Below are 24,795 nucleotides of genomic sequence, written 5' to 3' on the forward strand. Positions count from 1 at the left end.
CTCCCATGTGCCCGGGCAGCATGGGGGTGCCCGTCTGTGAGGGGCCCCAGGGTCTCTATGGCCAGGAAGGTAGGGCGGGGCCATGGTAAGAACACAGGCCTGGCTGTCCATGCTGCCCGCAGGCCCAGCTGGGAGGTAAGCCACTTCCCCTTGCCGGCTCCCACTTGGCGATCTGTGACCAGAGCGACAGTGTCACCTCCCAGGCTGAGTGAGATGTCCTCATTCACAAAGCACCCAGCAGACGGTAGGTGCTCATAAAAATCAGGTTTCTTCCCTCCTGGGGAAAAATGGGTATAGGCTGCAGGGCAAAGGCAATACAGCTTTTATTTTAAATGGGCTGGGAATTCCCTGGCGGTCCAGTGGTTAGAACTCTACGATCTCACTGCCAAGGGCCCAGGTTTGATCCCTGGTCAGAGAACTAAAAATCCCACAAGCCATGTGGTGCAGCCAATAATAATAATAATAATAATAATAATAATAATAATAATAATAAAATGGGCTGGGCTCAGAGCCCATGGATGTGATGATTGAACTGTATACATCTACACTGACCTGTTCCCTAAGTCTTCACTCTTGTTCGCTGACCAAGCTTCCCAGGACCTTTCCTCCAACCTTAGCATCCCAGCAACCAGGAAATACTCAAAACATGTTAAGAACTCAGTACCCCCAAATCAGGGACAGGGGACCCCCATAGGATTGACTCTACAAAACTCTTCCATTTTGGTACAGACTTAATACAGGGCCTGGCACTGGATAAATTTGCTGACAGACTGCAATCCTGAGTGAAGAATGTGATGGGGAAACTATTGCTCACTGTCATCCAAGACGGAGGATCAGTAAGAGCCTTGTTTAAACAAATCAGTAGCACTAGGGTAATGTCCCCTTTCCTCTTAGGGACAGAGGGTCTCCCTCTTCTAAAGACAAGTGCCTACAGCCCTCCCTAGGTGGGTGTTTCCATTCCACTCGGGGGAAAGTACCTTCATCCCCATCCACCCCCCTCCACACCCAACCTGCTGAGCCATAGACATCCTCTAAGGCCGTGCAGGCAGCGGAGTGTGGCAGGTGACCTTGGGCAAGTAACTTCACAGCAATAAAATAGGAATTTTTTAAAGGTGCTCCTTCTGCACTGTCCCTGCCCCAAAGTGGTGCACAGACTGCTCTTTGGGCCTAGAAAGAATCCCCGCTTGGGAATTCCCTGGCAGTCCAGTGGTTAAGACTCCATGTTCCCAATGCGGGGGGCATGGGTTTGATCCCTGGTCCGGGAACAAAGATCCCTCATGCCACGTGGTGCGGCCAGAAAAAAAAAAAAAAAGAATCCCTCCTTTCCTCCTATAACGTACCTTAGCTCTAGGGCATCAGGCTTGGGGTGGGGCCCAGCCCTCCTCCTGGCTCTCAGCCCTCCCTCAGCCCCTCCAGCAGGTACCCTTGAGCGGTGAACACTCTGTACAAGCCCTGATGGCGGCCCTGCTCACCTGAAACGCTCACGCCTCTGCCCCCTTCCCCCAGCCCTCGCTTCCAATCCTGTAATCACTGTGGTGACTGTCTCCCAACCATCCCCGAGGACACTTTATGAAAAGTTACTAAAACAAACGCAGAAAGTACTCCAGATGAGGAGGCAGGGATGTTTGTTCCTGTAGGGCCCTTGGCTGCACTCCCACGGTGTAAACCTGCCTCCCACACAAGTCCCTCAGGCTCCCCATGGAGGTGGCCTGGGCGGGAAGGAGTTGGAGTTGGGGGAGGGGCGGGCACGGGGAGGAGGTGCCTCTTCCCTGGATGTCAGGCCTCTCGAGCACTGGGCTTCCGCACCAGACACTTGAGAGAAAAAGTCTTGTGAGCCGTGGGGACTCTGAGCCGGGGCTCCCTGGCTGAAAGCAGAGGACAGGCGCCTCCGGGAGAAGATGCCATCAGAGAACCCTGCGGAGCCCTTCGCAGTGTCGGGCCGGTGCTGTAGGCAGGAGGACACCCAGGCTGCCAGATGGGCCCGTGTGGCGCTCAGAGTCCGGAGGAGAGTGACGTGATCAGGGCCTTGGCAAATAGACCAGCCAGTCCCACTTTGAATGTGCCTCAGAACCTACTGGAGGGCTTGTGACGTCCAGACTGCTGGGTCCCCCACCCCTAGTGCGTGCGATCCAGCGGGTTTGGGGGTGCAGCCTGGGCATCTGCATTCCTAGCAAGTTCCCTAGAGCATGCTGATGCTGCTGGTTTGGCTGGGATGGAGAACTCGGGTTCCTTGTGTCTGGTGCACTCGGAGCAGGGAGCGGCAGCTGGGTCCTGGTGGCACTGGGAGGCGGGGAGGGCGGGCTGTCCAGTGACCCCCCAGGACCTGGAGAAAGATGCAGCCACCCCCAGAGCACAGGTCATAGTCCCTGAAGCACAGCCTTCTCCATGGCTTGCAACTTGATGTCAGAGCCTGAAAGAGCCAAAGTCAGGTCTGTCTCCCCATCAACCACACGTACTGCCCTGGAGTAGACGAACCAGAGCCTCACAGAGCTCTCCGGGGGTTCTGCTGCCTGTGGGAACTGTCCAGGCTCTCAAAGCAGCCTTCAAGTCCTCTCAGGATCCAGCACACAGCCCACCAGTCCCTGTCCCCTTCCCCTCTGCTCACCTCCATGCCTTTGCATTCGCTGCTGCTGCTGCCTGGAATGCCTCTTTCCCTCCCCCACTCATCTTGCAAGACCCCTTTCTTTTTTTTTTTTTTTTTTTAACATCTTTATTGGAGTAGGATTGCTTTACAATGGTGTGTTAGTTTCTGCTTTATAACAAAGTGAATCAGCTATACATATAGATATGTCCCCATATCTCCTCCCTCTTGCGTCTCCCTCCCACCCTCCCTATCCCATCCCTCTAGCTGGTCACAAAGCACCAAGCTGATCTCCCGGTGCTATGCAGCTGCTTCCCACTAGCTTTCTATTTTACATTTGTTAGTGTATATAAGTCCATGCCACTCTCTCACTTCGTCCCAGCTTACCCTTCCCCCTCCCCGTGTCCTCAAGTGCATTCTCTACAGCAAGACCCCTTTCTGTGATCATCAGTGTCTCTGGGCTCCCAAGAGAATGATCGTGGCATCAAGTGTGTTTAAAGAACAGTCAAGAGAATGGGCCAGCTACCCCTCAGCCATGGGGCCAAGCCCAGAAGGGCTTTCTCCCTCCGGCCCTGCCTTAGGAAGCAGGTTTTCTGGCCTCTTTAAAGAGTCAATAAAACAGGAAGTGAGATGTGAGATGCACAGCAGGAAGCAGGTGAGGCATGCCCTGGAACCCTCCAGCCTCCCATGCTTGGGAGGTCCTGGAGTGGGCCCCACACAGCAGAGGGGCAGGACCCCACATGACACCTTGTGGGAGGCCCGGGTGGAGCACCCGAACGCCACCGGCACCCACAGGTGGAGGCTTAGCTCCTCACGTGGCCAACAAGCCCCTCAGTGATCTGGCCCGGCCTGTGCCTCCACCTTCATCTCTGCTTTTCCCTAATCACATCCTATCATCCGTCAGCACTTATCCCTGCATCCCCACACCCTGTTCATACCAGACTGTCTCTGTCCCCTTGTGCTGTGGGCTCCCTGCTCTAGAAAACCATTTCCTCCCTTGGCCTCTCTGTGAACTCCTATTCATCCTTCAATACGCTGATCAGAGGTTACCTCCTCTGCGAAGACTTTGCTGAGCCTTTCAGACCCTACCTCCCACATCCCTGCCTCACCTCATATCCTGCACCTCTGCCCTCCAGGGTAACTTTCACACAACTGCTACCCCGCCCTCATCACGAGCAACTAGAGGACAGAGACAGCTCCTATTTTATCTCCTCATCACCAAAGCCAAGCAGAAGGCCTGACGTGTGGGAGGGCTCTCAGTGAAGGTTTGCTGCACAGAATGAATCTCTAGTATTGGAGATCAGGCCCGAAAAGGACCCCCAGTTCCTCACGGCGACCAATCTGGATCCACTGGTACTCATGGCCTGGTGCAATTCTCCCAGACTCTGTTTTCGCCTGTGGTGGGTACAACCCTGGGGACTTGTACCTTTCTGTTATTATTAACTAATAACTTTTCTCAGACCCACATGTATGCCAGTTAATCCTCACCAAAAAGTCTAGACATATATATTTTTTATAGGCATTATATATATATGCTGCACCCAGATAATCCAGGATGATCTCATTTTGAGGTCCTTAACTCAATTACATCTGCAAAGCCCCTTTTTCCAAACAAGCTTTACATTCACAGTTTCTGGGGGTTAGGATGTGTCCATATGTTTTGAGGGGCCGCTACTCCACCTATTTCAAATAGTAACAGCTACATTTACCAGGTGCTTCCTATGTGCCAGGCACCAGGCTAAGCCCTTCATGTGTATTAAGCTAGTTTGATTCTCACAAAAGCACCCTGTGAGCCTGAGGTAGGGACTGTTATCCTGCTCACTCCCAGAGAAGAAAACAGAGAGGTTGAGTGGCCCAGCCAAGGCCACACAGCCAGTGGGCAGAAGAGCTGGAACTCAGAAGCAGGTGCTCCAGGGACTTCCCTGGCAGTCCAGTGGTTAGGACTCCATGCTTCCACTGCAGGGGGCATGGGTTTGATACCTGGTCAGGGAACTAAGATCCCGCATGCCACGTGGTGCAGCCTAAACAAATAAATAAATAAGTAAAAAATAAATAAACCAGGAAAAAAAAAAAAAAGGAAGAAGAAGGTGCTCCAGCACCAGAACCCAGCGCTTCCCAGATGACTGGACTCTCTGAGGTTCATTGTCATCAGCTCTGCGGGATAAGTAGGGCTGACTTTCTGCTGCTAAACATGCTCCACAAGCTTCGGGAAGCATCTCTGCAGCCGACAGGATCCACAGCTGTTACCGAGTCCAAGTTCGTACTGTTCGCCACAGGACAGGACAGTAAACTGAGAGACCAACTGTTGGGGCAAGGCCTAGCGACTTTATTCAGAAAGCCAGGACACCAAGAAGAGGGTGGACTTGTGTCCCAAAGGATCATCTTGCCTGAGTTAGAACTCAGGCTTCTTTTATACTAAAAGGTTGGGGGGTGGGGGGCGGCGGGTAAAATCAAACACTTCCTGGTTCCAGCCAGACTCCAGAGGGGATGTGTTAATTTCTTCTTTCCTACAGCCATTCACAGGTAGGCTTGGTCAGGATGTTTCCTGTGAGCTAAACAAAGGGATTTTAGCTTAACACTCATTACCTGGGTGGCAGGGTTCCCAGAGATGGGCCATTAGGTATAATTTAAGCTTATAGGCAAAATCCCTTTAGTGATTAACTTGTAGCAAAAGCAATAGAATATAAAGGTTAAAGTAAAAGAAACAGATCCAATATGGAGTCAGATTTGTTCTTCCCTATGACACAGGGACCATGGCTAGGGCTTCCCTTGGGTCTGTCTGCAAGCCCCTAGGGTGAGGTGACCTACTTCCTGCCGGTTCCCATACATGCTTTGGTCCCTATGATTTTGTGTGGGGGTTTTTTCCCCATGACACCAGCTGGGTGGCCTACAATTCAATCCTGACACTATCTCCATGGAGACATAACATCAGATCCCACAGGTTAAGGACTCAGTCCTATAAGACTGTCCCCTCCCCCTACTCAGACACCAATCACAAGTCCAGGTGTCACCTCTTCTGATCTGAACTGGCTATCAATCTGAGGTTCCAACGACCCCCTCCTTGGGTTTGATGAATTTGTTAGAACAGCTCACAGATCTCAGAGAAACGTTTTTCAGGAACAGCTGAATGGAAGAGGTGCACAGGGTAAGGTGTATGGGAGGGGCGCAGAGCCTCTGTGCTCTCTGGGTGCTGCTCTCCCCATATCTCCACATGTTCACCAATGTGGAAGCTCTGAACCCCGTCCTTTGAGGGTTTTATGGCGGCTTCGCTACATAGACATGATTGATTGAATCACTGGCTGTTGGTGACTGACCTCAATCTCCAGCCCCTCCCAAGAGGTGGGGAAGGGGGGATGTGTTCTAATCCTCTAATCATGTGGTTGGTTCCCTTGGCAGCAAGCTCCCATCCCTAGGTACCTTCCTAAAGGAACCTCAACAACATAACAAAAGACACCTTTGTTTTGCTCTCCTCCCAGGAAATTCCAAGGGGGTTTAGGAGCTCTGCCAGGATGGGGACAAAGACCAAATATATATTTCTTATCATAAATCACAGTATCCCAGTCCCCGTCAGCCTTGTCTTTCCAGCCTAGAAAGGCCCCTTCCTCCACTGGCACCCTCCCTCCATCCCTGGCTTTTATTAGCAGAACAGATGGGGTGAGGACTTCCCTGGTGGTCCAGTGGTTAAGACTCCGTACTTCCACTGCAGGGGGCACGGGTTTGATCCGTGATCCCTGGTCAAGGAATTTCCACTGCCTTGTGGTGCAACCAAAAATAAAAGAAACAAAAAACAAAAAACAGATGGGGTGGAGAGCTGACACGGAATTCTCAGCACCTCAGTGACTTTGTTTTTTTTTTTTTTTTTTTTTTTTTTGCGGTATGTGGGCCTCTCACTGCTGTGGCCTCTCCTGTTGCGGAGCACAGGCTCCGAACACGCAGGTTCAGCGGCCATGGCTCATGGGCCCAGCCGCTCCGTGGCATGTGGGATCTTCCCGGGCCGGGGCACGAACCCATGTCCCCTGTATCGGCAGGCGGACTCTCAACCACTGCACCACCAGGGAAGCCCCACCTCAGTGACTTTGACCCTATTTTTTTTTTAATATTTATTTCGTTGCACTAGGTCTTAGTTGCAGCAGGCGGGCTCCTTAGTTGTGGCTTGTAAACTCTTAGTTGCAGCATGCATGTGGGATCTATTTCCCTGACCAGGGAACAAACCTGGGCCCCCTGCATTGGGAGCGTGGAGTCTTAACCACTGTGCCACAAGGGCAGTCCCTTGACCTTATTTTTAATCCCACTTTACAGATTCAGAAGCTCAAGTCCAATTTTCAAAAATAAAAAGGACTAAGTTTAAAAAGGTGAGAAAGAGATTAACAAACTGAGGTTTAGAAAAAGGCCAAGAGGGAAGCCAAGTTTCCGAGTCAAGTCACCCTGCTCTGACCCTCTCTCCTCAACCATAAAAAATAATGGTGGTTTTCATCACTATCACGTTCAAATGATTACCACATGCAGATTGTTCTCAGTGCTTTACATGGGTTATTTATTTAATCCTCAGAGCAACCCTACAAGTTAGAATAGTAACCTCATCTGTATAATAGTAACCCCATTATACAGATGAGGAAATGGAGTCACCAAGCCAGTAGATGACTTTTCCAAGGTCTCTTGTGGGTGAGAATTGGAGCTTAAGGCTTGAGGCAGGAGATAAATGGGCCCCAGGCTGAGCAGCCGGAGTCTGTCGTCTGCGGACAGATACTCCAAGATGAGGAGCAAAAGAAGAGCTGAGCCATGCCCAGAAAAGAGATAAAAGACCAAATATTCCTCATTCTTGAAGGCAAGGAGTCCTTCCCAACTATACATGTGCAGAAAGGTTCCTCAGAGGTCAAAAGGGAGGGGGTATCATCTCATAGTAAGTGATGTCAACCTACCCATAGCCTTCTTCGCTAGAATCCATCTTGGCTAAGAGATGTGTGTGCACACATGAGAGGACTCTGAGATAAACCAAATACGGCCTCAGAACCAGGCAAAGCGAGATGATTGGCCAAAGGAAACTGGGAAGGAATGCTCCATATAAGTGATTCAAACTATCACAAGGGCATGACTCTCTCTCTCTCTCTCAGCCCGCCCGTGTGTCTATCCACACGTAACCCTTTTCCTCCTAATAAACACTTTACTTGTTTCACTACTTTCCATCTCTGTATGGAAATTCGTCTCTACACAGCTGATGGGCCAGGGCTTTGTAACTGGCCACTTGTCCCTTGTGGTCTAGTGACTAGGATTCAGTGCTCTCACTGCCGTGACCTGACTTCAATCCCTGGCTGGGAACTGAAACCCTGCTTCAAGCCACTGCAGGCTGAGGCCACCCAGCATCAGGCAGATGAGCTCTGGTGCCCATGAGTCTTTGCAAGAATGTAGAGTCATGACCGAGGGCTCAGGGCTCTCTCTCTCCAGGACAGCTCAGCACCACTTTTCTCAAAGGCATCTTTCTGCCCTTGGCCATGAGGAAGCTCCCCTGCTCTTTCTCTGCCTTTCCAGGGACTTGGGAGAGATGCCTTCCTCATGAGTAAGGTCCGTGATCCGTTGGAAAACACCTCTCTGAGTATTATCTAATTCCATGCCTATTTTACAGATGGGGAAGGTCCCTTGGCTCCTGAGAGGTGAATGCAGGATAGACTCCAGGTCTCTCAACTCCTCTGTCCGGTGCTCTCCCTGGCACCTAAAACCCCCCATCAGGGAAAGCTCTCTGTTACAATAGAAAGCAAAGCAATGTATTGACAGAAAGAATGATGCATTGGAAAGCCAACACACCAGTGGGTGAATGTTTGCTGAGAGGCGGGATAATTAAGTAGTCTCAAAATATCTCCCCATAATATACTTTCTATTTACAAAGAGAAACACAGTAGCTGTAGAGTGGAGAAACCTGGCCAACCCCATCTCACCCAGTGATCAAAGATCTATCAGCAGTAATAGGACAAGCCAGTACGATGAGCCTCCGGTTTGAATGCAATTAGGAGGACACAATATCACCTCTGGGGTGTTGCTGCCTGTTATGGGTTGAACTGTGCCTCCATTCATATATTGAAGCCCTAATCCCCAGTACCTCAGAATGTGACTGTATTTGGAGATGGGGTCTTTAAGAAGTGACAAAGTTAAAATGGGGCTATTAGGGTGGGTCCTAATCCAGTCAGACTGGTGTCCTTAGAAGGAGAAGAATTTTGGACCCATAAAGAGACACCAGGGGTGTATGTGCACGTGTGTGGGCTTAGCAAGAAGGCAGTCACCTGCAAGTCAAGGGGAGAAGCCTCAGAAGAAGCCAGACTTCCTGATACCGTGATCTTGGACTTCCAGCTTCCAGAACTGTGAGAAAATACGTTTCTATTGTTTCAGCCACCAAGTCTATGGTGTTTTGTTATGGTGGCCCTAGCAACCCATACACCACCCAAAATGCATAAACTGCGTCTAAGCAGGGGGAAACACGAGACAAACCCAAATGAGGGCCATGCTGCAAAATAACTGGCCTGTACTCCTCAAAAATATTCACGCTATGAAAGACACAGACAGAGGGATTGTCCCAGATTGGAGGAGGCCCAAGGAACATGACCCTGACCTTGGACTGGACCTGGTCTGGGAAAAAAACTTTCTCCTTTGCTGTAAAAGCATGAGGACAATAGGCGAATTGAATAAGGTTCATAGATTAGACTGTTGTGTCATACCAATGTCGATTTCCTGATTTTGATCTTTTGACTGTGGTTGCTTGTTTTTTAAGAAATGCACACAGCACTGTTCAGAGTCACTCACGCCTGCAACCAGGTCTCTCACGCTATATGGAAGAAATTGCATGTGTGTGTATGTGCGTGCACACACGTGTGTGCGTGTACATACAATCAGAGAGAAGGTGAGCGCTGAAACCAATGTAAAACGAAGTTAAGAGTTAACTTTTGAGGAATCTGGGTGAAGGATATACGGAACGTCTTTTCAGTAAGTCCGGAAGTATTTCAAAATAAACAGTTGAAAACCTCCCATCGTCCCGCAGGAAGAAGTTCACCTCACCAGCCCCTGCCCCGCTCCAGCCACATCTCCTCCCCTTCCCAGCCCCGCTTAAGTCCAATGTTTCCCCCCCTCTCTATCCCCTGCCCTCTCCCCCCAAATTCCCTCCGCTTCGGCACAATACCCCCCCCACGGCGCCCCCTGTGTCTACTGGCGCCTCTGCTTCTGCTCAGGCAGCCGTCCCCCCCAGAGACTGCCCTGCCTCTGGGGTCGCAGGCTCTACCTGCCCTGCTCCCAGGCCCCTTAACCCACGGAGCTTCCCCCACCTCGGCGCTAACCACAGTAAAAGTTGATCACTACCAAGTGTTCAGTCATTATCACAAATGACTTATCACCCCCGGTATTGGTCTCTTTCAGTCTCCCGTCATCCTGCGAGGTCAGCAATATCAACCCCAATCCACAAGCGGGAAACCAAAGCTCAGAAAAATGATGTGTCCCAGGTCACAGCCAGAAAGTGACCAGGGGGCTGGACTGGAACCAGACTCTAACGGCCAAGCCACATGCTCTCCCCGCTGCTATGAATTATAATGACCTGTGGGGACTAACACTCGCTGAGCTGGACTCGTCCGGACCCTGAGCTAAGGCTTCCAGGAGATGAGGACGGGGACAGCCCCTCCCTCGGAGGACGACCACTAATGAGCTAATACAAGCAAGGCCTTGGGACCCTGCCGGGCACGTGGGCAGCGCCCCTGTCTGTGAACCAGGCTTGTTGTTGTTAATAGACTTTATTTCTTAGAACTGTCCCAGATTTACAGAAAACCTGAGAAGATAGTACAGAGAGTTCCCATATACCCCGCACAGCTCCCCCTGTAATTAACATCTCACATTCGGATGGGACACTTATTACAATTAATGAACCAATGTTGACACATTGTTAGAACTAAAGTCCATCTCCTTAGCTTTTTTTTTTTTTTTTCTCTCCTTAGCTTTTATCTAAGGTCTTTTTCTGTTTTAGGACCCCAGCCAGGAGGCCACGTTATTTAATTGTCTGCTCCCGTTGTTTGTTATGGTAACAGCCAAGGTGGTATTAATGGCCTTAATCCCCCAGGAGACCTCTAGGAGGTACTTCTCCTCCTGAGTGGGGAGCCTTCTCAGCAGAGTCCAACGGCCTCTGGCTTCACCCTTCAGCATCCGTGACTCCTTCCCTCCATCCCTGTCTCCCCTCCCCCCATTCCAGATGAATTTGGGAACCCGTCTGGGGTGAACAGCTGCTCCACCCGCTATCACGGGTGACCGCCGAGCCCCAGGGGCCCGCGGTCTTTTCTGCCAATTACAAAGACTGCCACGTGCTGGAGAAGGTAGGGATCTCACTGCTCTGGGGGAGACCCCACGGCTGGGAAGCAGCTTGCCCTAACACAGTGTGAGGCTAGAGAGGCTCCTCAGGGACCAGGGACACATCGGAACCCAAGACCACTCAGTGGGCTGGTGGGTGAGGAAGACTAAGTCCTGGGCACCGATCCCTCCTCTGCCTGGATGCTGCTGCCCTGTCGCCCTCTCTCCTGTAGGATGGGCGCTCCCACCTGAGGGTGTTTGCGGAAGCTGTGCTGCCCAGTGGTCACTCTGATCTGTCCCAAACCTGATCACACCTGGACTCCAGACTCCCACCTGGCACCACCCACCACATTCTCACTTCCTGCCCCTCATCTGCATCCCCTCCGCCCTACGCCAGAGGACAGCTCAGCCCATTTAACCCCTGCCTCACTGTCCCTCGACCCACCCACCCCACCCTAGCTCGACCCCAGCGGGGCACCTTGGAACACGGTGGGGAGCCGCTGACAAGCCAGCTTACGGAGGTACGGAGGAGTCCTCCATGCGCGCACTCTGTAGGGAGCCTTCCTGAGGATCGGGTGGCCTGACAGCCCTTTTCTGGGCTCTATGAGGCCACTGCCCTCCATTTCCCTGGAGGTCTGCAGCCCCCGTGGCTCCTTCTCATGTCCTCACCACTCTTGTCCCCAGCCCTAGGTACCCTCTGACTCAGGAACAGTGCCAGGTGACCTCCAGGCACATCCCCCGCAGAGTGAGAAGTTCAAAGGAAGCCCGTCAGCTGGCTGCTGTCATGACAACACCAGAGAGGGTCCCTGTTACTATGGCAACACAGGTGCCACTTTCCAAACCAAGCAAGGCCCTGGTCCCCTGAATGCTGAAGGAATAGGAGGGCTTCCTCCCCCACCTCACCCACCAGTGATGAAACTGCTCCCCGCCCCGTTCCCAGGAGAGCCTGGCCCCCAGAATGGACCGCAGAAGAGATCTTTAGATGTGGTGACCACCTGCCCCAGCCTGAGAACAGTTAATCTATCTTTACATGTACCCCTACCCGTAGATCTAGAACATTCCAGCGTGGATGATATTAAATGGTGACCCTACTTTTAGAGTGTAGTTCACCTGTCTGTTGCCTGCGTGAGAAAGTCTGGTCTGTGAAGGCTTTGCTGGAGTTACCACTGCAAGAAAGGGCAGTGAGAGAAGCCAGGTCTCCCCTCCGAGGCCAGCCCTCAAATGCTGACGGTCGCCCAGGCCCTCCCCGCACCGTGTCTATGATGGACCCTGAACTCCAAGGCCCTGACCCTCCTCTTTGATCTGCCTTCATCCCAGCGACTGTCCAGTGCTTCAGAAACAGTCACTTCGTCCTGGTGGTGTCCCAAGAAACAGCCTTGGTGTGCAGGACACTGATCAATGTCCACCTGGTCTGCACCGCCCCCCAGCTGCTCCCCAACCAGGAGGCGGGGTCCTCCGTGGTCTCCACGGCTAGCCCTCTCACCTGCTGTGACACCACAGTCCAGGTAGAGTGGGCGCCACTCTGGTGCCCATGACCACCCCCTGGGAGGGCCTCCCCCAGTTGTCTCTTCCTACAGGTGGACAGCATCCAGCAGAACCAGCTGGTGTCCAACATCGGCATCTGGATGGGGCCACAGGGTTCCATCATGTGGGACGGCACCTTCCTCAAACAGGCTGGGCCGCAGGCTTGGGTGTGAAGGGAGCACAGGTGAGCTTAGCACAGGCTTTGGAGCCATCTGGGTTCATGTCCAAGCTCTGCTATCACCCACTGTGTGAACTCGGATGAGCTACTTACCTCTTCCCAGCACCACCCGCCCCCCAGGCCGGGGCAAGGCCCCTCAACCAGAGCTAATGTGAGCATTAGACGGGGCCTGCCCACGCCTGGCAGGCAGAAGCCACAGCAGGGCCTGAGAGGGCTGGAGTCCTCGAGAGCCCTCACCTTTATCCCTCCAGGAACTAAGCTGAGAAACGAAGCATCAGGAAGCTGAAAAGTCCCCTTCCAGGCCCCAGGAAGAAGCCAAGGCTGTGCCTGGCCGTTGCCACCTCCTGATCTCAGAGGTTGCAAAGCCGCAGATGAGGCAGAAGAGAGCTGGGGCTGAAGCTCTGAGGGTACGGGGTGGGGTGGGGGAGGAGCTGAGGGAGAACCCCTCACTGAAAGGGGCCACTGGCACCTGCTGACTCAGGTGGCAAAACGAGCCAGAAACCCAGGGTGCCAGGGGGTAACCCCTGAGGACATCTGAGCTTGTCACACCTGTCTCTGAACCCCAGGGGCCAGGCACCAACCTCAGCCTGAACTAATATGGTAACCACGGGGTGTAGGAATTCAGTGCTTAGCACTGAGTGGGTTTCCAGATGTCTTTTTTTCCCACCCTCTTGCCATGAGGGCTGGGGCAGGCTGCTGGCGTCAGGGTTCAAATGTATTTTCCTTCAAAATGCTATGTATTCCCAGGGGGACCGGGGGAGAAATCTATCATGCTTTGGACATCAGGATTTAAAAGCTACGGGAGCTAGCCAGAATTCATCACGGAAGGGAAGCGTAAGGGGAAACAGCTGTGGGCCATCAGGACAGAGTTGGAGGGCCCCGCAGAGGAAAGGCCTTCCGGTCGGGGTGGAATCACTGGTGTGTACTGACACCTCCTTTGTGCCAGGGCCTGGTCTCCATGGGTAGGACGTCCTCCCCAAGGGCACCGGCCCAGGCCCGAACCCAGGGCTCTGCCACAAGTAGGAGTGAAGGTCGAGCGCTCCGGAGCTGGGGTAGGGTGGGTCAGCTCTTCTTGCAGGACATCTCCGGGTGCCGGCATGCTCCTCCCCCCACCGGGTGTGTGCAGTGCCACGCAGGCCAGCCAGGCACACGGGACCCAGTGGCAGACCAGCCACAACTGCAAGGACAATGATGACCCCGGCGGGCTATCTCGTGACCTCGCTTGATCCTTAAGCACAGCCTCTGGAGAGAGGGGGTCAGCGCCATTGTACAAATGGAGAAACTGAGGCTTAGGTTAAACGGCCAGTAAATGCTGATAAGATTCAAACCCGGGTCTGTGAGATGACAGAGCTTTCAGAACAGGGTGGGCATCTGTCGGCCCCATGGGGGCTCCATTCCCTCCATCTAGAAGATGGCCTGGCACAGCAGGCTCGAACTGTCCCGAGAAGACAAGATGCGGTGGGCAGAGGATGGGGCAACGATGCACATCACCCAGGTGATTGCAGGTGGCATCCATCCGCCCCGCTGGACCAAGTCTCGTATGTCGCATCCACATAGTACAGTAATCTGGATGCGCTGATTCTGTGTCTTCTCTCCTCCATTCTCTCCAACTGGGACTTCAGGCTTCACATCCACTGTGTCTTCAATGCCAGTGACTTCCTGCCCCTCCAGGCGTCCCTCTTTCCTCCCCCATCCAGCCACTGTGACCCAGTTCAGCCCCCTGCGGCTCCAGCTGCAGATCGACAAGGGAAAAGGGTACGGGTCCCTGTGCTTTCTCTACCCACCCCCACTTCCCAGACATACAACCAACTGAAGTTCATGAGCCCCTCTCCCTGCAGACAAGGCTTTCAGCTCCTACCACAGGGAGGGGGACCACCCTATTGTGGGGCTGCTTCAAGAGTCTGACCCCATGGAGGTCTGGCTCCTGCAGAGGACAGACCCCATTCTGGTCCTGGTGCTGCACCAGCACTGGGCCGCTCCCAGTGCCCACCCCTTCCAGTATCCTCAGTGGCCCATCCAGTCAGGTGAGTGGCGGTGGTGCTGGAGCTGCCCCTCCCCTCCCCCTCCTTGACTTCTCTCCTCCCCAGGTGTCCTTTCGGTGACAGCTCAGGACCTGAATGATGGCCTTGGAAGGGTAGCTCTGCCCTTCCACTCTCACTATCAGTGCTTCACCGTGGCCACCTTCACCCTCCTGGACACTGGCTCCTAGAGGGCCCGCGGGGGACCACTCAGAAGCACGTGTTCCTCCTGCCTGCTCCCCATCTGCTAAGCGGGGATGAGCTGGTCACTGAATCCCTCCAGCCACCTGCAAGCTAATGCGGACAAAGGTCCCCAGACGGGACTTGGTCTTCCTGAGTGCTGTGGAGGGCAGTGAGCCCCGACCTGCAAACCACTCCAGAAGGAGGAAGGAAAATGCCAGATCGTGAAGGCAATCAACCCTAACCTGAGCCGGGCATGGTGTTCCAGAGTGGCCTCACTTCTGACTCTAGAAATGATGTGTTCAGCATAATTCTGCTTTGAATTTTATTTTAATTAAGTAGTTTATTTTTGGACGTGTTGGCTCTTCATTTCTGCTTGTGGGCTTCTCATTGGGTGGCTTCTCTTGTTGCGGAGCTCAGGCTCTAGGCACATGACTTCAGTAGTTGTGGCATGCAGGCTCAGCAGTTGTGGCTCGCGGGCTCTAGAGCGCAGGCTCAGTAGTTGTGGCGCACGGGCTTAGTTGCTCTGCGGCATGTGGGATCTTCCCGGACCAGGGCTCCAACCCATGTCCCCTGCCCTGGCAGGCGGATTCTTAACCACTGCACTACCAGGGAAGTCCCTCTGCTTTGAATTTTTATAACTCAACTTCTGCAGAAGGTAAATATGGATACATTTAGTGTATATTTAGGTTTTTCTACATAATCTATAAATGGCACCATAGGCCATCTACTGAACAATATAAATCTTTCACCTTAATAAAAACAGATCTATTTTTTTAAAAAATATTTCCCAGTCTTTTTTTTTGGCTGTGTTGGGTCTTCGTTTCTGTGCGAGGGCTTTCTCTAGTTGTGGCAAGCGGGGGCCACTCTTCATCATGGTGCGTAGGCCTCTCACTATCACGGCTTCTCTTGTTGCGTAGCACAGGCTCCAGACGCGCAGGCTCAGTAGTTGTGGCTCACGGGCCTAGCTGCTCTGCGGCATGTGGGATCCTCCCAGACCAGGGCTCAATCCCCTGCATTGGCAGGCAGATTCTCAACCACTGCGCCACCAGGGAAGCCCTCTATATATTTTAAATAGATGCATGACACTCCATCAGACGTAGACAGATGTCACTGGTTAGCACCTGGGAGGGTAGCTGAATAACCAGCTCAGCTGCGTGCCTCTTCCTGAGCCAAGAGACCCTCGCCTGGTGGACGAAGGGGTACCTGTTGGTTACACTGCTGGGTGCCGGTTCAGGTCAGTTCCTCCTGCTTCTACTCCTTTTTTTTTTTTTTTTAATTTATTTATTTATTTATTTTGGCTGCGCCAGGTCTTAGTTCCGGCATGCAGGATCTTCACTGCAGCATGCATGCAGGATCTAGTTCCCCGACCAGGGATCAAACCCAGCCCCCCTGCATTGGGAGCGTGGAGTCTTACCCACTGGACCACCAAGGAAGTCCCTGCTTCTACACCTTTTGGGAGCTGCCCGTGGCTTTGTGTTTCTGGAAGCCATGGTAACCGCCCCCCCAACCCTGCCCCCAGTCACTGGTCATTGAGGGCCAGGAAGAGAGGGCACTAGACATCTGCTCTCCTGCTGCCCAGTTAACACCACGTCCTCGGAATCCCCTCTCCCCATTTGTCGGTGGCAAAGGGAGCAAGTCGGCCCTCCCCGGGGGACTCTGAAGGCCGGGGCCAGGGCTCTACGCGGCACAGCGGTTCCCTCCCGCAGGGTCCGCTACTGCAGATGTGAGCCATCCAGAACGAGGGAGGCACAGATTCCAAATTGGGAAGCAGCACCTATGGCTCTGTACCTCGTGGGACTGGGGCTGGTCGGCATGCCCAGATCTCTTCCCTCCTGCCTGGCCGGCAGCAGTGTGGACCTGGGCTGGGTTCCACACCCCGTGTCCCTGCCTCAGTGCTTCTCGCCCACGGCTCCAAGCCAGCCCCGTGCCTTGACCTTATTCTCATCCCACCAGGTTTACTTCCTCTCCGGCACCTCTGCCTGCTGCCCCTCAGGCCTGAAGACTTACTCGACTACATGTAGCTCTGGGGCTGCAGGTGAGTCCAGGGTGGAGGACAAAATATGGGGGTTCTTTGTTCTTTCATGTCTGCAGGCCTGTTCCTGGCTTCTGAGCCACGTGAGGAGCAGGACGGCAGTGCGCCTCAGGTCACCACAATGACATTGCCAGGCCCAGAGCATGGCGAGCTCTCCCGGGCCACTGGGCTTTGAGGATTCCTACAGGTGGGAGTCTACGCTGGGGCCTGCAGGTATGAGGCTGTGGGCAGGCCCCTCAGGCCTTAGCCCTCCAGGGTGTGCTGACAAAATGGGGAAGCTCTGGCTATAGTGAGGGCAGGAGATGGTGTAACTGAATTCATTGGGGAACTAAGCTAAGCTAGCCATGGTCCACCTCATCTGCAAAAGGGCAGCTTCAGCTCTGCCCAGTGTGATTACCAAGGGCTGGGGTTTGGGGAGAGAGTTGGAGGGGCCCTTGCCCAGCCCTGCCATCCTTCAGATCCTTTTTGTCTGGCAGGCTCCACCATGAGCTGCAACCCAAGGCCTCTCCTCTGGGTAATTCTTTTGCTGTTGGCTGTTGCCCTGGTCTGAGGGGTTGGCGTCTTTGTGGACCTGAGCCAGGCCAAGCCCAGAAGCTCCTGGAAGGCAACAGAAGGTGAACAGGCTGAATAGACCCTTGTTTCAAGCCTAGTGAAAGCAGGTGTGGAAAAGCTACTTGTGGTGACTAGACAGAATCATTCTCATCTTAGACACTTGCTCTTCAGAGTCAGCTCTGTCCTTCCAGAATTGCAGCCTCTATTATTGGGTAGAGTCCAGTGCCTCCCAGGACTGAATTTAGGAGACTTTGCCTCTCTGCAAGGAAAGGCAGCATTCTAGGCAGAGAAAGCAGGACAAGAGAAGGTAGGGAGAGGTCAGCTCATGGCAGAGTCAAAGAACAGCAGTAGGGCTTCCCTGGTGGTGCAGTGGTTGAGAGTCCGCCCGCAGATGCAGGGGACACGGGTTCGTGCCCCGGTCCGGGAAGATTCCACATGCCACGGAGTGGCTGGGCCCGTGAGCCATGGCCGCTGAGCCTGCGCGTCTGGAGCCTGTGCTCTGCAGCGGGAGAGGCCACAACAGTGAGAGGCCCGCGTACTGCCAAAAAAAAAAAAAAAAAAAAAAAAAAAAAAAGAACAGCAATAGCTGGGAATCAGGAACCTGGCAGGGCTAATGGCCTGTGAAGGCTTGTCACCTTCTCACAGACACATGAGTTCTGACTGGGCATCCTTGAAGCATGCCACCTGGTTGCCATCATGGATGAGGGAATCCAGAGCTCCCGGGGCCAAACAAACTAAACTTGACTTGAACAAGCTCCTCCCAGACCCCCTCTGAGCCTCCCAGCCTCCCATAGAGGATGCTGGCTACTCCTCCCCTCACCAGCCCCCCTTCCCACTCCCTTGGCCCCTGGGACTGGTCCACACAGGGATGGTTGGCACAGGCTGAATGGCAGTCTGTTGGCCCTGATGCTGCCTGATGCCACAGTGGGCACGGCTGCCAGACAAGTCAGTACCAGTGCTGGCCTGTGCTGCTGACCGTCTGCTCGAGTATGACATGGGCCTTCACCTCTGACTTGTCGGTCTGGAAAGGTCTTTGCTGCCATGTAGAGCTTCTAGGGTAGGAAAGGTAACCCAACCTAGGTGGAGTGGGTTGGGTTCAGCCTCTGGCCGCTGGAGAATCTGGTGCGGAAGTCAAACTTGGTTTCAGACACCTCTCTGGCCTTTGGTAGGGCGTGAGTTAGAGAGGTGGCATAAAGGGAACCACAGTGCTTGAGTCAGGCCCGTGGCCTTGACACCATGCAGGCACTCTCCAGCCCTGGCCAGCTCCATCCTTTCTGTTTTCAGGATACTGGTTGAATACAAGCCAGGCTGTTTGAGTTATAACCCTGGCTCTGCCTCTTACTAGCTGTGTGATATTGAGTTCTTGAACTCTTCTGGGCCTCGGTGTCCTCATCTGTAAAATGGGAATAATACCTATCCCCATAGGGGTGTCAGATAAAATGAATTAATAGATAAGAATCCTTAGAATAGTATAGAACAGCCAACATTTACTGAGTACTATTAACTACGAGAATTTCTCCTCCTCCTGCCCCAAAACTAATGCTTACCTAAATTTTTTTTTCTTCCCCATATGAGGACAAGCTTATAGCTCAAGAGGAGGAGGGGTTAGGGGAAGCAGCTGCCATAGGCTTTTCTAGCAGAATAGAGCACTTAGGCAGGAAGATCCAGACACTTGCTATGGAAGTTAGTTAAGGAACTCCCCTTAGCTGGGACTGTTTCCCCATCTGTGACTCGGGATGACTTGTTCTTTCCAACCTCCTGGCTTGTGCAGGGCCTATGGGATATACTTTTCAGGGTTAGTGTGAAATAAGTGAGGATTCTCAGCTTGGATGTTATTTGGAGGAGCCAGGCTGACAGGCTCTGAGGGGTCGGGGATTCAGTTCCATCCAGGGCCAGCTCTTCTTACCGTTGCCTTCATTGCACAAGCTCATTGTGAGCGTTTAAACAGCATGGAAGGGTGGTTCTGGGAATGGCATCGATGCTGTGTTTAAACCAAGCATGAGTCTATAGATGCCAACTGGAATCACGTTACATAACCAACTTTTCTCTTTAACTTTTTTTTTCATGCAAAGGTAGACATCTTGGGTCATTACCTATTACTTTTAACAGCTGCATTCTCCTTCGTTTCATGGTTGAACTGTATATTTGATCTCCTTTTTTAAAAACAAATTTTTTTTTATTAAAAACGATTTTTAAAAAAATTTTGACCAGGCCACATAGTTTGCAGGATCTTAGTTCCCTGACCAGGCATTGAACCTGGGCCATGGCAGTGAAAGCAGCGAATCCTAACCACTAGACCACCAGGGAACTTCCTGATCTTCGAATACAATTATGCAAGCGTGTAATTATTCGTATACCATTTTCTCAGAAGAAACTCTTAGAACTGCTGGGTTGAAAGCTACGCCCCTCTTGACTGTAGGGCTCTGGGAACGTATGGGTTCCTGTTCCCCACACTCTTTCCCCCACAGATCAGTAGCGTTCTACAGCTTTGCCTATCTGAGCATCATTAGGTAAACAGCATTTCTGATTTAACATGGACCTCTTTGATTAGACACCAAGCATCTTTATAGCTGCTTATATCTTATAAATCGCCTCTTCGTGTTTCTTATCTATTCTCCTGAGTTTGTTTCCTTGTCTGTAAAGAGCTTTCACAAGTCAAGGGGTGGATATCTTCATCTTTCAAGTTTCCCACTGATTTTCCCATTGGTTTTTCTTCATGGGGTCCTTCCATCTTGCTGTTTGAAAGGATTATGTAATGATGAATTTTTTTTCCATCCTATTTTTATCTTTAAATGTAGCAAAGACCTTCCATACCTTATATGCTCATAAAAGTATCCATTAACTTTTGTAATACTCTTATGACACTGCAGGTGTTTTTCTACTGCTGTTGCGTGTATACAGGTTCATGATTTTGATAGGTAACTTCGGCAAACGCTATTTCCATTGTACATAGATTTCTGTCAACACTTCCATGTCAAAGGGTCCTGTTTACAGAAACAAATGTACAAAGTATGTGAACAATGAAGGTCCTTGCAGTGCTAAGTTCCCTGTGCTTTCCCTGGAGGGAAGCAATCTAAGTTTTGACTTTCCTGATATCAAAATCCAGTCCAAGTTTGCCCAATTTAACTTCTTCCCTCACCTGAAACCATCTCCTGGTATAAGAAGGCACCTGAGCCTTGAGAAACAGTTGAGTCAGACTTGATGGGGATGATTAACAAACCACTTTTTTTTTTTTTTTTTGCGGTACGTGGGCCTCTCACTGTTGTGGCCTCTCCCATTGCGGAGCACAGGCTCCGGACGCGCAGGCTCAGCGGCCATGGCTCACGGGCCCAGCCGCTCCACGGCATGTGGGATCTTCCCGGACTGGGGTACGAACCCGTGTCCCCTGCATCGGCAGGCGGACTCTCATCCACTGCGCCACCAGGGAAGCCCCAATAAACCACTTTTGCTGACCTGTGGCAGGAAGCAGAGCTGCTCGGTGCCTGTCAGGTTTTCTCTCTTCCTGCCTTTTGGGGAGAGGGCCAGGGGCCGTGACTGCAGCTAGGTGATACCCAAGGGGGATCCCCTCCCTCTCCATCTACCCCTGGCTCCCTCATCTTTACACTGAGATCATGGTGCTTTGCCTTAAATAAAAAGGAGAATACTTCACAGCCTGTTTCTTCAAGTTAAGCAAAATTCAACTCTATGAAGTGTGACTCCATGCCCAGACGTTTCTGTAAGGGTGTTTTACATAAAAGTGCCACTCTGGGGCTTCCCTCGTGGCTCAGTGGTTAACAATCCGCCTGCCAGTGCAGGGGACCCGGGTTCGAGCCCTGGTCCGGGAAGATCCCACATGCCGCGGAGCAACTAAGCCCGTGCGTCACAACTACAGAGCCTGTGCTCTAGAGCCCGTGAGCCACAACTGTTGAGCCCACGCGCCACAACTACTGAAGCCCGTGCGCTTAGAGCCCGTGATCTACAAGAGAGGCCACCACAATGAGAAGCCTGCACATCACAACGAAGAGTAGCCCCCGCTCGCTGCAACTAGAGAAAGCCTGTGTGCAGCAACGAAGACCCAACGCAGCCAAAAATAAATATAAATAAAATAAATTAAAAAAAAAAAAGTACCACTCTGTTCCAGCAGTGGGAAGACCAGATACCCAGGTCAACTTTCAGAAGCAAACAACTAAAATCCCAGATTATTTGTGTGTGTGTTTTTAAAAACATGTTTAAATCATTGCTGAGCTAATATTAGAAAAAAAAAAAAAAAAAAAAAAAAGGCATGCACAAAGGCCAAAAATAAAGTAAAAACAAAAACTCTGGGAAGTGAGCCCAGCTTCTATTCTGGGATTTCTGCAGAAGCCTGGAGGTCTTGACATTCTGCTTTGATGAGCACAGGGAACTGCAGATCAGCCCAGAGGCTGCCAGAGTTGGGGAGCCTAGTGCAGGCCTCTATCCAAGCTGGGACTCAGGGGGCTTCATCTTCAGGCCAGAGTGAAGGAGAAACAAACCACTGCATGGAAGCGGGCAGCAAGGGATCTTGCCTATCTTGACTATGGTGCTGGATGGATGGATGGATGAAAAAAAGAAATCTCCCCTGAGAATTAAGAGTACAATTCCCTTTTTTCTGGTCCAGATTCTTAGTCTACGGCAGGGGTGAGGACTCTTGAAAGTTCAGTTTGGAGAAAACCTCAAGGGCTGAATTTAATTTAAAGTGATCCCAGGGTGAGAATTAAAGTAGTCTGGGCTCAAGCAGAAGCAAATGCAAACCTTGACTGAAAAAAAAAAAACCATGATTTCAGCCAAAGTCTCAAAGAATTCTCAAAGTCACAGATAAAATGAGCATTTCACAAACCCCAAATCACAAGACACCATGAAAAAGAGTGAAAAGACAAGGCTCCAACTGGGAAGATAGTTGCAACACAATAAGGGATTACTATCCAAAATATATATGCATTTTAAAATTGCCACAAATCAAAAGGAAGTTTGTCATCCATTCCCCCCCCCACCCCTCCCCGCCCCCGCCTTTTGTTTCTGCAGAGAGACAGAGCCTGGGCTTCGGTCTGAGCCCCAGGTTTGAATCTGTCTGCCCCTCAGCAGCAGTGAATTGAATACCAGCAATGAGTACATGGTCCTGCCCTCGGGAGATTAAAGCCTAGTTATGAGAGACAAATGCATAAACACCTCCAAGGTAACGTGGTTAGAACTATGCCAGAGGCACGAACCCGGGCTGAGGGCACTCGCCTGGCAGGGCAGGGACCCTGGGGAGAGCAGACAGTGTAGCAGAAGTAGTAGCAGCAGCAGCAGTTAAAAGGTGGACGGCATTCATCACGTCCACCGCTGTCCTAAGCACTGCTCACACACTACCTTGCTTAAGCCTTACAACATCCCTAATTAGTACACTGTCCCCATCTTCCAGACGAAGGCACTGAGCAGAGAGGAGTGAAGTAACCTGACCGAGGCCCCTCACTACTAAGTGCCAGAGCTGGGACTCAAAACCCAGAGTCTGTCCCCAGAGTCCCAGAGCCCCAGAGCCTATCTTCCACCCTGGACTGCAAAGGGACATGAAGCCCCATGGGGGTGCAGGAAGCTGCCCAGTTGCTGGACAGCTAAAGGCAAGGTTGTTTCATAAAATGAGAAAATGTATAGTGTCTGGCACACAGCCCTGCTGCCCCTGAGAGTGGAAAGAGGGCAGGAGAAAGGAAAGCACTTCAGAGCCTTGCGATCCACATACCAGTCCTTCTAGGGCAGCGGTCTGGAACCGACTGGGGCTGGGGGCGGAACTACAGTCCCTCTGAGATATACTCTAAGCCCCGCCCCCAGTGCACATTTGCATGGATACAACACACGCTTCCCACAATCTGAGGGAGACCACGGTGCCCTTTCCAACCCACAGGTCCCCCAAGAACCTCTGTCCTTATGTCCCGCAGTTTCCAGTTTTCCTGGAAACGAAGGCGAACCTTAAGTATGCATATTAGTATCTAGCCAGAAACCATTAGATGGTTTGGTGCTGTGCTGGCCCCAGGACACCCCCAGGGTCCTCAGCCACCCCCACCTTGAATGCTGCTGCCCCACCACCTGCAAACAACAGCGGACAGCTCCACAGGTCCATCTTTCACTCGACAGTTTCTCTTCTCCCTTTTGGTCCTGCTGCAGAACTACATGATGGGTCTTTTCTTAAGACCCATACTCTTTTCAAATACCCCAAATTGGCTGAGGATACGTAAAATTAATACCATCACACACTGAGCCACACCTTCAAATTGGTACTACTTTGGTTGGCAAATGTGGGAAAACTTCTAAGTCTTCCAAACGCTGCCTTACCACTCCACTCTTGGAAAGTTACCTGTAAGAACTAACCTAAGCTAGCAAAAGGCTGCATGCTTGAAGACGCTCACTGCACAGTTTAAAAACAGCTAAAACTCTGGGATGTTTTTCAAAAGGCGAGTTCCATGGACACCAAGGGTTACACACACATACACAGAGGCTCTCCTTGTCAAGTATTTATGAGGAAACTGGGTCAAAAAGTTGAATGGCTTCTTTGCCGCAGGAGTTTCAAGGGTTTTACTAGGAAGAGGCATTCTGACCCTCCTAGAAGACACAGCACGCCCGAACCGACGTGGCCACACAGCACGGACCCAGCAAAGCACACGTGGAGGGCTCTGCTGTGTCAACATGGACTGCTATGCTTTGACCCCACCGGCACCCCAAGGGGACACCCCACTTCTTAGCTCCCCTCCCTGGCACGATTCCTTACCTACAATCACTGCCTCCCACTTTCTCACTTCTCTCGCCCCAACGCTCTACTGGGACCGCTCTTCTCAAGGGTACTGATGATCTCCCGGGGCCACATCCAGTGGCGCCACACTCCGGCCACACTGGCCTCCTTCCCCTGCTCCACGCACCTTGACCATTCCAGCCTTAGAACCTTCCCTCAGTCTGCAACACTCCACTTCCCCTTTAGCTCCCATCAATCAGGCTTCAACTTAAGTGTCATCTGCAAGAGGCCGTTCCTGACCACCCAAAGCAGCCACACTGACCACCCTTATTTCCCTAATTAAATAGGGCATTCGCTGATCTTTTGCTTATAGACGGTTTGCTGGCTGTCTCTCCTGGGACCCGTTCTATTTCAAATCTTCCAACAGCAGAGTTACAGAAACCCTTCTGATTCAAGCTAGTCTGGGACAGATGTTCCGTCACCTCGGACTGAAGGACTGAGGAATCCCTCCTGACGTGCCGGCAGCCCCTCAGCCCTTCCCCCTCCCTTCCAGGCTCGCGTGGGAGCCAACCCCACGAGGCAAGTGACATGAGGCCCTATGAACACACAGTCAAGGCCTGCAGGGACTGGAAGAGTCATTCCGGCAAGTGGCTTGTAGGTTTCTTTTTGTTTTCTTTTTTATTTCTGTTGTGCCTTCGGGAAAAAAAAAAAAAAAAAAAA

General features: G+C 52.0%; 1 protein-coding gene across 1 annotated transcript; it reads left to right on the forward strand.

Moving 5' to 3' along the window:
* Positions 1-4,772: 4,772 nt before the first annotated feature.
* ZP1 (zona pellucida glycoprotein 1) lies at positions 4,773-24,667 on the forward strand (the record flags this gene model as incomplete). The annotated part of the gene is given in 23 exon segments (XM_081240734.1): positions 4,773-4,841; positions 10,828-10,917; positions 11,125-11,174; positions 11,176-11,265; positions 11,576-11,661; positions 11,664-11,717; positions 12,209-12,396; positions 12,469-12,582; positions 13,560-13,612; positions 14,216-14,284; positions 14,286-14,354; positions 14,445-14,621; positions 14,681-14,706; positions 14,709-14,728; positions 14,731-14,794; positions 16,788-16,829; positions 16,921-16,965; positions 16,968-17,039; positions 17,303-17,373; positions 17,377-17,407; positions 17,410-17,440; positions 18,304-18,397; positions 24,629-24,667. Coding segments are annotated over 23 exon segments (1,644 nt in total).
* Between the last annotated feature and the right edge of the window lie 128 nt (positions 24,668-24,795).

The sequence above is a fragment of the Mesoplodon bidens genome (assembly GCF_964165515.1).
Source record: "Mesoplodon bidens genome assembly, chromosome: 7".
In the NCBI taxonomy this organism is placed as follows: Eukaryota; Metazoa; Chordata; class Mammalia; order Artiodactyla; family Ziphiidae; genus Mesoplodon; species Mesoplodon bidens.